The 13,579-nt window shown below is 39.6% G+C and overlaps 2 protein-coding genes across 3 annotated transcripts in view; one reads left to right on the forward strand and one right to left on the reverse strand.

Annotated features, from left to right (window-relative positions):
* The window catches only part of GPATCH2 (G-patch domain containing 2), a 118,682-nt gene extending 114,688 nt beyond the window's left edge, over nt 1-3,994 (reverse strand). Inside the window, exon 1 of the mRNA XM_021547590.4 lies at nt 3,783-3,994. Within this exon, the coding sequence (XP_021403265.4) occupies nt 3,783-3,838 (56 nt within the window). The 5' untranslated portion in view covers nt 3,839-3,994. The remainder of the gene's footprint in view (nt 1-3,782) is intronic.
* Nucleotides 3,995-4,195: 201 nt separating this feature from the next.
* SPATA17 (spermatogenesis associated 17) overlaps nt 4,196-13,579 on the forward strand; it is an 84,341-nt gene continuing 74,957 nt past the window's right edge. Inside the window, exons 1-3 of one of the 2 annotated variants that reach the window (XM_031504245.3) lie at nt 4,196-4,330; nt 7,758-7,847; nt 9,974-10,055. In XM_031504245.3, the coding sequence (XP_031360105.3) occupies nt 4,224-4,330; nt 7,758-7,847; nt 9,974-10,055 (279 nt within the window). In that variant the 5' untranslated portion in view covers nt 4,196-4,223. Of the gene's footprint in view, nt 5,457-7,757; nt 7,848-9,973; nt 10,056-13,579 lie in introns of both variants that reach the window. The other variant, XM_085577154.1, reaches the window with a different exon arrangement.

A 13,579-nucleotide genomic window follows, 5' to 3' on the forward strand; every position in this document is an offset into this window, starting at 1 on the left:
TCTTGGGATACACAAAGGAGGAAGCAAAACAAAGTGACACAATTAAGTAAAAATTATTAAAAAGCTGGCAAGAGACTATGGCAGATTAAGAAATCACTCATAAACCTCTGTTATACAGAAGCTTATGTTTTCCTTCTTCCCAGGTAACAAGATGATGAAATGCCCTCAAGCTGCATATGAGGAGATTTAGAAAAAATTTATATTAGGAAAAATTTCTTCATTAGGAAGAAAAAAATTAGGAAAGAATGGTCAAGTATTGAAACAAATCACCCAGAGAAATGGTGGAAGTACTGGTGAAAGTGTTCAAAAAAGTGTGGATGTGGCACCTGGGGACATGGTTTAGTGACAGTATTGGGGTAACAGATTCTGCTTTAGAGGTATTTCCACACTTAATGATCCTGTGAGCAGAAATTGAAGCTGTGCCTAGACTGTTTAAACTCCCTGTCATTAAAAAGTCATCACTAAGAGGTGGAGAAAGCATCAAGTTCCACATCCACACCTAGTTATGTCCTTTAGCACTATCTGCTGGACCACCAGGTAAGCAAAGCTACACCACAAGACATCCCTTCCATCCCATATCAACCACCACTGCAGGGCATAAGAGCTACCTGTATTTACTTGCCACACCTGGTGCAGAAACAAGATGTGAAAAGTTGGGAGGGTGCATTTCAAATATTTCTGGTTGTTAGAAATGGTTAAGTTAATAATAACTAGGGTTTGTAAAGACAAATTGAGAAATAAGAGGAGGGACTGAGAAGAAAGCTGACGTCTTTACAAACAGTTTCATGGGTGAAGGTGTGGGTGTTAACATCTTTGAAATGAGGCTTAATGTCTCTACTAACTCTGGGCAGCAGGTTTGTTGCAGAGCCCAGGCAGCTCAGCTCCTGAAACAAACAGGTGGGGATCTGGACAAGCCTGAGTTTCTGAACGTTGGGGTAAAATAGTAGGTTCAAGTGGGGAATATGTGGTAGGCATTTAGGAAAGGCTGTACCTTCCTAGTACCTCAGCCAATGGGGAAAGGAAGGAGGCAAGGTGCAGCTGGGAATTGAGGATAAAAGCAGGCTGTGTCCTCCAAAACCTTGAGAGAAAAGGCCACGGGTATGTGCACCGATGGACTCTCTCCTTTTATTGAATAAAGTTGCAGGACTCCCTTGTCTTTTTTTTTGGACATAAGCCTGTGGCATTTGTGGATTTTCCTGACATGAGGAAGAACCTCCTTATTGTGCAAGGTGACCAAGCACCAGAACAAGTTGACCAGAGAGTGTGGAGTCTCCCTGACCAAGGATACTGAAAAACATCTGGATGCAATCCTGTGCCCCGTGCTCTGCCATGACCCTGCTTGAGCAGGGAGGTTGACCCACTGTGGCCCCTTCCAGCCTCACTACTTCTGTAATTCTGCCCTATACAATACAAAGTAGTTCAGGAATGATACAAATTTATCACCAATTATACTGCTGATCCCCCTAAAAATTAGAACCAAGCTAACATGCAGTAAGTACATCTGACTCTTCTAAAACTGCTTCTTGTCTAAGAAGGCACAACAATAAATACTATCAGTCTACCCATAGTTAATAGTGAAGAAGTGTTCAGAACAGAGTAATAGCATACAGTCAGTAAGATGCTGACATGAACTATATTTAACAAGGCTCTAACACAAATGAATTGGTCAGCTAGAAATGAGATTTGGAGCAATTTATCATGAGAGGGAGCAATTCTTGCAATCCCATTGCTGCCATTTACTGATATGCTTGCCCTTTTCAGAAGTATGACTTCATTAATTAATTGCCAAGGTGCCAAATCACATGACCTGCCAAATCATGGTAATATGCTAAAGCACCACAGTCATTATCAAAAGAATCAGAGTGCCCAGCAAGTATCCGAAAGGCAAACTATTCTTAAATTGCCACACGAACTCACAATTTAAAAAAACATTCTTCTTTGGAAGAGCTTTACTACCCAAAGTGAAAAATTTTACTCTGTGGCTGTTCTGAACCTACTAATCTCTTTAGAATCTTAATGCTTTTATAAAGCACAAATTCTTAATTTTCTACATCAAGTATTAGACACTGTAAAAAGTATTTTCCTGCATCCCACTCAAACAGACCTCCTTTAACAGTCAGCTTCTGAAATAACTTGTGTATAAGAATAAGAGAGCAGCTCTGAGGAGTGGTCAGATTTTTAATGGACAACATTTCAGTATTTTCCTCTGTACTGAATTCCTCTGAGCAGTGTACTAGCATAAGAAAACTTATTACTGTCTGTTGACAATTACAGAAAAATATCCCTACACCTCATGCTGCTGAGCGCTACTCTAGAAGCCTCTGCAACTAAACTACTTTATGTAGACATAAAATAATAAAATTTGAAAACAAATGACAGGTCAAATAAATAGTGAAGACTTTGACTGAACACGTGTTTGGAATGTTTTGAGCAATGTTTCTACTGTATGCAGCATTAACACTCAAATAAAAATACTTGTGCCACTGGAGTATACCTCGTTCTCTGAAACATTCTGAATTACAAGAACAGAACTTGTTATATTTACAATAGGCAATTTTGGATCCATAGCAATACCAGAAAACTTGTTCTAGCAAAATTATTAGCATCTGGCCAAATAAAATCTTTGGAAGTTTTCTCATTTAGAAAAACATAAATAAAAAAATATTCACAGGGAAAAAAAAAATAGTAGTATCAGCAAAAGGGGAGGAGAAATGAAGCACTAAACCTTTCCCTTCCTCTTCCTCCTCATCCCCAGAAAAGAACAAAGAAAAAGATAAAGGAATTTTATTTCAAGTCTATTTCAAGTCTATTTCAAGTCTATTTCAGCTGGGAAAATCTACCAGCAGGTATCTGTATATGTAACATAGTCTCTAAAAGATGTTATCAATCTTTGGGAAAAATCCTCATAAACAAAACCCCATTACAATCCTCCTTGCTTGCAGTAATAAGTGAAACAAGAAAGAAGCTACACACACCAGTTGAAACCAAACATATCAAAAGATATCCAAAATTTCAGGAAGAAAATGAAAGCCTTCCCAGCTGGTTGCTTGGAACATCTTGCTTTCATCAAGTCTCTACACTACCATTCTTTATAGCTGCACGGCTTACTAACAGAACTGACCTTTCTATTCTGTTACTCAGCCTTCCTTCCTTACAGTGCTACAAAAAAAAAAAAAAAAAAAAAAAAAAAAATTATGGCCTTTGAGGTCACTGCTCGCATAAGAAATTACATAAACCAGTAAATCTATGAACTTCTTTTGCAGGAGAACTACTCATACTTTCCCTGCTCGATGGCTACAGCAGCACTTGTTGATTCTTTGCTTGCAGCAGAGAAGCTTTAGAGGAGGAAACACACACCGCGCTGGATGCTCAGCTGCACACGCTGCAAGGGCTTTAGGCCTTGGAGAGCCTACCACTACTGGAAAAACACAAACAGACAAGAAAACCTAACACAGCTTGGGACAAAAGTTTTGATCCATCTTTCGCCCGCTGTCCCTTTCTCAACAAGGCGTGGAAGTTTCTTCCTCCAGCCCCCTGCTCGCTCATAAGCGCGTCCAGAGGCGGCAGTGGCACTCTCGGACCTCCAGCGCCTCGTCCCGCGGGGGCCGGGTGCGGGCTCCATCACCTCCCCCCAGCCAAAGGGGCAGCCGGGGAGGGCAGGCCCGGCCGGACCGGGGCCACCACTCGCCCCCACGCCCGCCCAGGCCGGTGTCCGGGCCCGCGGCAGAGAGCGGCCCCGCGGCCGGGCAGGGCGGCGGGCACGTGTGTCCCCCCGCGCTTACCAGCTCTTCCTCGCCGCCGGAGCTCGGGTCGGGGTAGGCTCAGCGACCCGGAACATGAACCCGGCGCCTCCCCCGGCCGCTCCCCGAGGAGGCTGGCGCCGCTTCGCAGAGACTGGGAGAGGGGAGGCGGCGGGGGCCGGCGGGAGGGCTCAGGCCGGGCGGGGAGGGCGCGGGCGGCCGGCGCTGCTCCTCAGTCCCCCATGATGCGAGCCCGGAAGCAGCCGCGGCACCGCAGGAAGCCGGACGCGACCACTTCGCCTCTTTCTCTTTTTTCTCTCGGCGCTGCCCAGGGACGCCGCGTCCCCTCCAGCGCCCCCGCGTTGTGTTCGGTACGGCTCGGCGGAGCTCTCGCTGCCCGCGGAGCGCTGCCCGTGCCGGGCTGCGCGGCCGCCCGGAGCTGCGGCACCCCCGCGCCCGAGCGCACTGGACGGTCCCGTTGCCATGGCGGCAGCGTCCTGCGGGCGGGAGCAGGGAGCGAGCATGGCCGCCCTGGCCCGGCTGCAGGAGAGGCTGGAGGGACTCCGGGAGGAGTATTTCCTCACGAACAGGTACCTGGGCAGGCGGTGGGGCGGGATACACCGCCTTATGCTGGGGCGGACGGGCCCTGCTCTCCCCCGGCAACGAGATGGAGGCAGCGCCCCTGGAAACTCTCCGGGCTCCTCAGCGCGAGGGAGACACGGAGCTCCTGGAGAAGGTCCATGGAAGGCCATGAAGATCATTAAGGAACTAGAGAATCCGTCTTACGAGGAAAGGCTGAGGTAGCTCGGCCTGTTGAGCCTCAAAAAGAGAACCTCCTCCGTGTGCCTAAGTATCTGAAGGGAGAATGTGACCAGATGGACCAGGCTCTTCTTCTCAGTGGTGCCAAGCAATAGGACAAATGGCAATGGGTAGAAACTGGATGCACTGCAAGTTCAGTCTAAATATGAGTAAGAACTTTACTGTGCAGGTGACCATGCACTGGAACAGGTTGACCAGAGAGAGGGTGAAGTCTCTCACTGGAAATATTCAAGAACCTGGACACAGGTTCAATATTCTGGACACAGTCCTGTGCCATGTGCTCTGGGATGACCCTGTATGAGCAGGGAGGTTGGACCAGATGACACACTGTGGCCCCTTCCAGCCTGACGCACTCCGTGATTATTCTGTGAAACAGTTTCGCTTTAAAATCCCTCCCGAGAGCACCAACCCACCGCCTTTTCCCCAACATTCCCACAGCGATCTGAGGAGACCTGCTGGCCGCAGCGCAGCGTCTTTCAGGGCCTTGTTTATATACAGAAAATACTGTGTCCCACTCTTCCCCCGCCCCCTTGCAGATGTTGAGGGAAAAGGAGCCTCTGGAAACTCCTGAAATTCGCTGAGCCTCGCAAGTTCCGCCCTCTCCAGCCTCGGGAGCCGACCTCCGTTCCCCTGTCCCGCCTCTGTCCCGCCCTAGAGGTGCTGTTCTTCCCCGAGCATCCGTCGGGATGCGGCGCGCCAGGACCGAGTCCCTGCTCTCGTGGCTCACATCTGGGACTCGACGTTTGTCCTCTTGCAAAGAGACGACTTATTTTTAAAAAATTTTAAAATATTTATTTATTTATTTTTAAAGTTAATGGAAAGAGATCAGATCATATCTGTTATCCTCGTCCTCACCAACTGGGATGTTTTGTGCCAAGTTTTCTGACTCCCAGAATGGTAGTGGCCAACTTTTCCCAGACCAGATTTTAGGAAATTAAAAGTTGTAAGACTTACTTAAATATTGCAGAGATTTGTCCTATAAATCCTTTTATTCAGCTGCACTGTTGCTATATGTGTAATGAAAAAGCTCAAATATAAAGAAACACCACACATGTTTAGCAGAGTTGTGGTTTTTTATTCACTAATTAATGAATAATTTATTTTTGAATCTAATTACAACACTATTAGCATGAATAACAAAGCTCCTGAACATTACTAAAAGTTACAGAGATCAAGTCCTGCCTGCATGTAGAGTGTTGTGTTTTTCTGTTCTTTGCCTGAACTTTCACTCATACTCTTGTGGCTGTACACACAGCAATTCACTAAACAAACATCAGTTGCAGGAGGCTGTGCTTGTATTTCACATATTTCAGGTTAGAAAGAGCAGTCTGAGCCAGACTTGGAAATCCATTGGAGGGCAGCATGCTTGTTGTTTGGGGATTTCTTTTTTGGCAGAGCTCTCCAATTGTTTCCCTTTTAAGAATGGGCTATGATCCGTCAGTTTCAGAAAATTCAGATATACAGCTGAGAATGCAAATGAGAGGATTCAAAGAGTCCAGTGCAGCAACAAGTCTTTGTAATGTTTTTCTGATCTTAATAACTTTGCTGTTGTGCTTTATGCAGAACTCTGTTTATGTGAGATGTATGAGGTTTCCTAAACTGCCTTTTTAGGTTTCCCTAAAATTGGCACCTAGGGAAGGTGCCAATGATGCCACAGTGCAAGAATACCATAAGCATTTTGAGAAATACCCTCAGCATAAGGATTAGAATATACAAGATCCATTAATTCATTCTTTTAAGTGTTACACAATTTTATCACTCTACTCATTCAAGAACCTACTTTTATTTACTGTAGTATCTGTATGTTGGGTGCTTGAGTAGGCCTTTTTAACTTTCAGTACAGCCTTTTTGAAGTATCTGTGAATCTCAAGAGCTTAATTCAAACAGTATGACAACTGTGTAATCTGATCAAAAGGGCAGATATCTGCTTGAGAAGCTTACACCTCAAAACACTTCTGCTGGCAAGGGCAGCTGGAAGTGTTTGTGGAACTATCTATCCTGTGAGAAAAACAAGTCTGGTTTTGCTTTGCTTCAATAAAATCTGATCCTTCTGATCAAAATAATTTTCCTCTAAGGAAAAGTTTTCTGGAGGTGTCTGGTTCCTGTTGAAGACTAGGAATCTGCACAGGAAAGGAACAAGAAAACTTTCTAGCCAGTTTTGAAAACTGTTCATTTTTAAGCAAAAAAGCTTGTTTCCCAGACTTTTCAGGCACTGAGAATGTCTCATGCACATCAGACAGTGAAATTTTGTGCCTATTTAATGTGATTTGAGATCACATGCTGCACCAGATGATATAAAATGAGTGGAGCTAATGTTTCTTGGTCTCTGGTAGTAAATCTGCAATTCATTTCATTTTCAGACCTATAATGAGGATAATCCTAATTTATCAGATAAACAATAATCTTGTTAGTATTTACTGAGGCAATTAATGTTGACATGAAACTTTGTTAGGAGAGCTAATTAAGAAAGTGAACTAATAGTAACCTGAACATTATATTTTGTCAGGTGTAACAAAGAATTTGGTGACTATGTTCCTAATAAAAATGGGAAAGAATAAAAATCAATGAAAAATTAGAATTTAATTTTAAGTTCAAAAACTTGTCAATTACTGACATTTTGAAACAAACAAAAGAAGAATGAAAGCTAGATGTGATCTCATAGCTGAGTTTTACCCCTCAACATTGAAACTCATAATGGTAATGATTTCTCCCTCAATTCTATGAAAAGTCTCCTTCAGACTAACAACATGTTTCTTTAATCTCTTTTAGTTTCATGGTCTTCCTTACATGACTTTTAGCTTTGTCGCAAACACTGCAGATTCGCAGTTTTATACAGTTATGTGATTTTTGTTGTTATTTAGGCCTAATTATCATTAAAGCATTATCCACATATTTCAGCTTCATTGAAGAAGTCCATGTGACATGCTGACATATATCTAAGTACTGTATGGGAGTAAGAAATACCCACTCACAAAACTTACATCCTCTACAACCTGCAATATTCTTTTTTACCTTCATACTATGCAACTAATGTAAAATAATTTTTTTTGTACTACCACTGAATTACGTAGAATTAAAAGTGAAAAACCTGGTGAAAAGGATCCAAAATTGCAACAATAAAACATATTTAGAGTAATATTTTTGCTTTGGTTCTACATGACCATGCTGAGAAATATTACTACTTTTATATTTTTTCAGAGCTATAGATGAAGACAGAAAAAGAAAGTACAAAGCTGCTGTCAAGATCCAGCGCTGGTTTCGAGTATGCAGATTACAAATCTGTCTGAGGTAGTATATAAAGCCTCTCTTAATCCTTCTTTCAGCATTGAATTTTTCCTCAAAATTTCTTATGTTATTACTTGATTTTAATAAAATTTGAGCATTTTGGGGAAAAAAAAAAGGCAATCAAATATATGCTGTGGCATTGTAAGAAATAACAATTTTTGATTTTCAGAACAGTATACAATTAAAAAGGCATGATGCTAGAAAGCATGGAAATTATGTTCAGAATAAATATGCAGTATTGTTTAAGAAATCTTGTTATGACTGGGAGAAAAAGAAATAACTAGATATCCCTTGGACTTTTCATATAGAATCATAGAATATCCTGAGTTGCAAGGTCCCACAAGTATCTTCAAAGTCCAACAACTAGCCCTGTTCAGGACAATCCTGAGAATCACACCACACGTCCAAATGCTTCTTGAACTCTGGCAGGCTTGGGCTGTGACCACTTCTCTGGGAAGCCTGCCCCAGTGCTCAACCACTCTCTGAGTGAAAAACTTTTTCTAATATCCAACATAAAACTTCCCAATACAGCTTCAGCCCACTCCCTCAGGTCTTGTCACTGGTCACCAGGGAGAAATCAGTGCCTGCCTCTGTGCTTCCCCTTGGGAGGAAGGTGTAGACTGCACTGAAGTTTCTCCTTGGTCTCCTTTAGGCTGAACAGACCAAGTGACCTGAGCTACTCCTCATGTGGCTTCCCCTTCAAGGCCCTTCACCAGCTTTGTTCTGGGAAATGCTCTATCAACACTGGGCTTCATCTTGGAGGTAGTTTCCAACCATATTGATTCTATGATTTTATAACAATGTTACAAATTTCCTGGAAACTATGGTTGGTCCATTCTCCCAGAAAGCCCTCTTCAATTTTTTATGTCATAAGGCCAACTGGCCAAACCCTTCTTCTCAAACTTTTGTATCTTCATAAAACAGGGCGGTCGAGGGAGAGGGATTGTTACATCTTCTAGTTTGACCTCTTGCCTGTTGCAAGTAGTTGTACATCATCCAGACCTACTGTATGAAACCTGAAGAATTATTAGCTTAAATAACATTTACTACTTAATGGCCAGTATTTCCCTCATAAGAAAATAGGCTGCAGTCATTATGTGCTCTTAGAAGAAATGTACTTGAGCTGCACCAGAGGAGGTTCCGATGAGATATTAGAAAGAAAAAATCAATAAAAGAATGATTAGGCATTGGAATGAATTGTCTGGGAAGATGGTGGAATCCCCATCTTCTGAAGTTCAAGATGTGTCTGGATGTGGTGCTTGGCAATAAGATTTAGGGGTGATTATGGTGTTGCTGGATGGACAGTTGGACTGCATCATCTTCAGGGTTTCTTCCCACCTTGATTGGTTCTATAATTCTGTGATTGTCTCTGGCTTACTTAGGACAGCAGGCTCAATGTAGCCAATTCTCAGTGCTCTGAATTACCCAAAGACTGCCTTCACTGAGTGGAGTGCAAGGCTTATTAGTTTGATGTCCATAGTTAGGTGGTATGAATGATCACCTGTACAGCTTTTTCTATTTCTCAAAGTAATGATTTGATCATTTTTTGCAAAAATTTATGTGCCATCAATTAGGAAATTTTTTGTAGCAACACATGTATCTATATATAAATAAATTAATTAAGGACAAAGTAAATATTTACAATTAAGCTAGGTGTAATTTTATAAAAGCAGAAAGGTGTCTAAAAGTGAAAAAGTATCTAAAAATTCAAGTGTCAGTAGGTTTTGTCAAATAGTTAAAAACAGTATATCTGTGAAAATGTTGCATGAGAAAAAAATCCTGAACTTGTCAGATTTGTTGGTTAAAACCATGAAAATAAAAGCATTTATTATGCAAATTAAATTTGTAAGACTTTTTCATTAAACCTGTCTAATAGTATACAGGTAAGCTTGCAGTAACCTATGCTTTCCAAAAACAAAAGTATGTGTGTATGAATAAATATATGCATATAATGGTCTCTGAGTGTGCATATGTATATATGTATATATATACATGTATATGTATAAAGTATGCTTATAGTGGTCATTTCTATGAGGCATAATACACTGTATGTTATTTTTATTATTATGAAAAATTAATAAATCTGAAGTATGAAAAATGAATTACTTTGTTAATATGTTTCATTTTAGGCATCTGACCAAAATGGTGATTTTGATACAGAAGTGGTGGAGAGGTTATCTAAGAAGAAAACACTTCAGAGAAATAGTGGAGGTAGAAAAGTACTTTTAAAAATTTTATTTGGTTATTGGTTATTTGTAGGATATGTGTGAATAATTCATTCACTGATTATTAAATTAAAAACTGAAACACCATCCTTTATACACACAGACACACTCTTAATTTTACTGTAATGGAAAGCACCATTAATTTCAGCAAGCCTACTTTTAACAGTCAAGTTAAGTCAGTGTTTAAGTGTCTGCAGCTCTGGAGTATTGGTCCCCAAACCAGCAATGAGATCTACTCATGCAGAAGTCTGCCCACATGATGTTAATTGCAGGATTGGAGCTTTACAAGATGCTGCTTTTTTTGGTTTTGCTTTTTTCTTTTCCTTTTGTTTTGTTTTTGTTTTGTTTTGTTGTTTGGGGTTTTTTGTGGTTTGTTTTTTTTTTTTTCCTGGCAGAACTTTTAATTTTGAAAATAAAATAAGCCAATTGCTATTTTATGTTTTAGTGGTTTAAATTTCTTACTTAATGAACCTTGAAGTATTTGAGGTTTTGCCTTAAGGCACACAGCAGATCATAGTCAATCTAATTCCTGTGATGGACCTGAAGAGAGCAAAAGTTTGTGATAGCACAGAAGCGAAAACCTCTGCTAAAAGATTTAGGGGACTAAGAAGAAAATAACTTAAAACATGTGATTTACTTCACTAATTTATCAATTTATGTTAATGTTTTACAATAGTGTTAAACTTGTTAGTCATTCTTGATTAATTTGGTTAAATTGCTGTTTTTAAGTCAAAACAGACAATTCAAGAAGTAAAAAAAGAGCTAAAATAAACAATATATTACACACCAAAGCTTATACTCCCTACTAAACTATGATCTCGAGTATTAGAGATTTTTTCCCTAAGTCTATCCGTAATCTATGTAAAGATTTTCTCTCTTCCAACTTACTAACTGTCTTAACTAATAAATGATGAGCCATCCCTTCAGTCAGTGGTTTTCACTCATCTTCTAAAAGTAATTATTGACTACAGAGCAGATAGCTGTATGGTTGCCTTGGGTTCTGTTTCGAAAAAAGTAGGACTTCAGCTGAATATTATTCCTGAGTTTAAGGAAGGTTTGTTTAATCCAGGAAAGCTTCTGTAGAAGAGAGACATGATAATCTATTTTAAAACTCGTTAATGAAAAGAAAGGATTTCTGCAGTCACTGAGACAGGGGAAAGAAGAAATCAACATGATCAAACAGATTTGCCTGTAATCACAAACCCAAGAGAACTAACATCATAAACTCCCCTCAGCTTTCTGTTCTTGAATATAATTCTAAAAAGTAAAATAAAAAGGTCTTTAATCAATAAAGCCTTGCACATATTTCGTTCTTCAAATAGACATAACTGAAAAACTTGACAAATCTGAATTTTGTAGAACAATGTAGGACAAAAAATTCTGCAACTTAATACACACATTCTAAATCAGATGATGAATACATTCAGTTTCTGGATTCCAGTACTTATCCAGTGCTAGCCAGAGCTCTAGAGGGAGAGAATCTCATTAGAAAGCTTACAAATTTTACAGCAATCAGCACAGGAAATGATCTTTCCCCCTCAAACACTACATTTTGTTTTTGCCATCTCTTTGATTGGAGAAGACTAAATAGAACAGCTTGATTGGAAGCCAATCTGAGTACCACACAAGTATGGGATAAAAAGGCTACATTCTACTCCCTTTGGACTGATGTATTCAGTGTGTTCTGGGGTGGACTTTAAATATAAAGTCTGAGTTAATACCTTATATTTGTTGTTTTACTATCTTTACTCAATTAATGGTTGAACTTGGAATATGCAAAGAGAAAAATCTCAGCAGCTTAACATAACTTTCAAGTTAAAGGATCAGGAAATGTCTGTAAAGAACTCTTGCTAATAACTGTTGTAATGATTCCTGACTATGAAGCACAATGATGCATTTGGTATGATAGTTCCTTAAATACACTGGTCACTTTAAAATTTGTCTGCTGATAATGATTGGATTGGTATCTGCTGCCAGAAAACAAGGCAAAGCATATGCACAAAATACCCATGATTGCTTGATAATAAATCATTTTAATGATTATATTCAAAATTGTGAAATGTGAATGGTACTGATGCGGAAAATAACAAAGGCTGAGGTTCATCAGATTGGCTGTCCATATGTGCATCACCACTAGTATTTCATTTGCTTCTCCTCTAGAGCCTCTTCTTTGATTGTTGAGATATATATTTTGTAAGAAAAACTAGAAAACCTAACAACTATTGATGGCATTTATATGATTAAAGTTATGTGCCTTTCTATTCTAAATAGAGGTGGTTTGATATAAAGCTTTGTTTTCTTATTTATCTCAAGCTAAAATTAAGAACTGCTCTCCAACAGTTTTCTTAATAACTTGGTTACATTGATTATGTTGGATTCTGAAAGTTTGTATGACCTGCAGGAAGGTATGAATATTAGAATCAGGCAAACACCAGAACATGGAACAAACTGTGGATCATTGTTTCTTCATTATTATTTTGTCAAAGCCAAGGAATCATTTGCTAAATGAAGGGGAATTGTAATATTTCATTATTATATGAAGCTGGTATGCATGATGGCCATATTTCCAGTTTCCTTTGGAAGGAGATGCAGTTGTGAAAAGTGAATATTTTATGTTATGTAGTTTGACACCACCCCCTCACACCACAGTGGGATATGCAAGATCAGACCTTAGTTGCCATTGACTGGCAGAGTTCTTCAATACTTGGCCAAGCTCAGAGTCAAAGTGGTCCCACATTGTCTCTCAGTATGGATGATATAAAGAGCATAAATGATGTAAGGTCTCTAATTTATGTTCCTCAATGAAATGGGATGCATTCAAACCTAAGTGCTCACAGCTTTAAAATATGAGAAGAATAAACAAAAAGGTGGAAAATTGTTTAATCACTGATGGACAAAAATCTCATGAATCTTTTTAAGCTTAGGAACATTTTAAGCTTCCATTAAAATGTATTTTATCTATCTTGTGGTGTGGTAACTCTTATGTTCACTTCCAAAAGGAGCTGCAACCCAAAATTTTATCAATTTAATCAAGCAGTTTAGATAGATGCTTAAGTCAGGCAACCATTATTTCAATCCATTATTAGCTATCTACAGTTACTATCACTCAGTAAATACTTATGGAGAATAAAGGGGAGAGAGACAGTCCATTATTTATTCTAATTTGTACATTTGGGGTAGATTTTCCCTTGAATATATACATGTATATATCTGTGTATGTATGCACATCCACACATATGCATGAAACTTCTTTGAACTTTAAGAATTCTGCAATTTTCTTTCATATAAGAAATATATTTTGTACTGTTTCCATTATTAGTAGATTGGTATGATATTAAAGTGAGCATTTAAAATGCACCTTAATTAAACTGCAGGAATTATGCCTTGCTTAATGTAATGAAGAAAGAGAATTTAAAATGAAGTAGCATCATTGTGTTCATTTGTAAATAACATATTGCAGCCAACTGTTTCTTAATTGCCCAGACTGTTGATAAATAATCCAGTCCTGCT

The sequence above is a fragment of the Lonchura striata genome, chromosome 3, assembly GCF_050655825.1.
Source record: "Lonchura striata isolate lonStrDom1 chromosome 3, ASM5065582v1, whole genome shotgun sequence".
In the NCBI taxonomy this organism is placed as follows: Eukaryota; Metazoa; Chordata; class Aves; order Passeriformes; family Estrildidae; genus Lonchura; species Lonchura striata.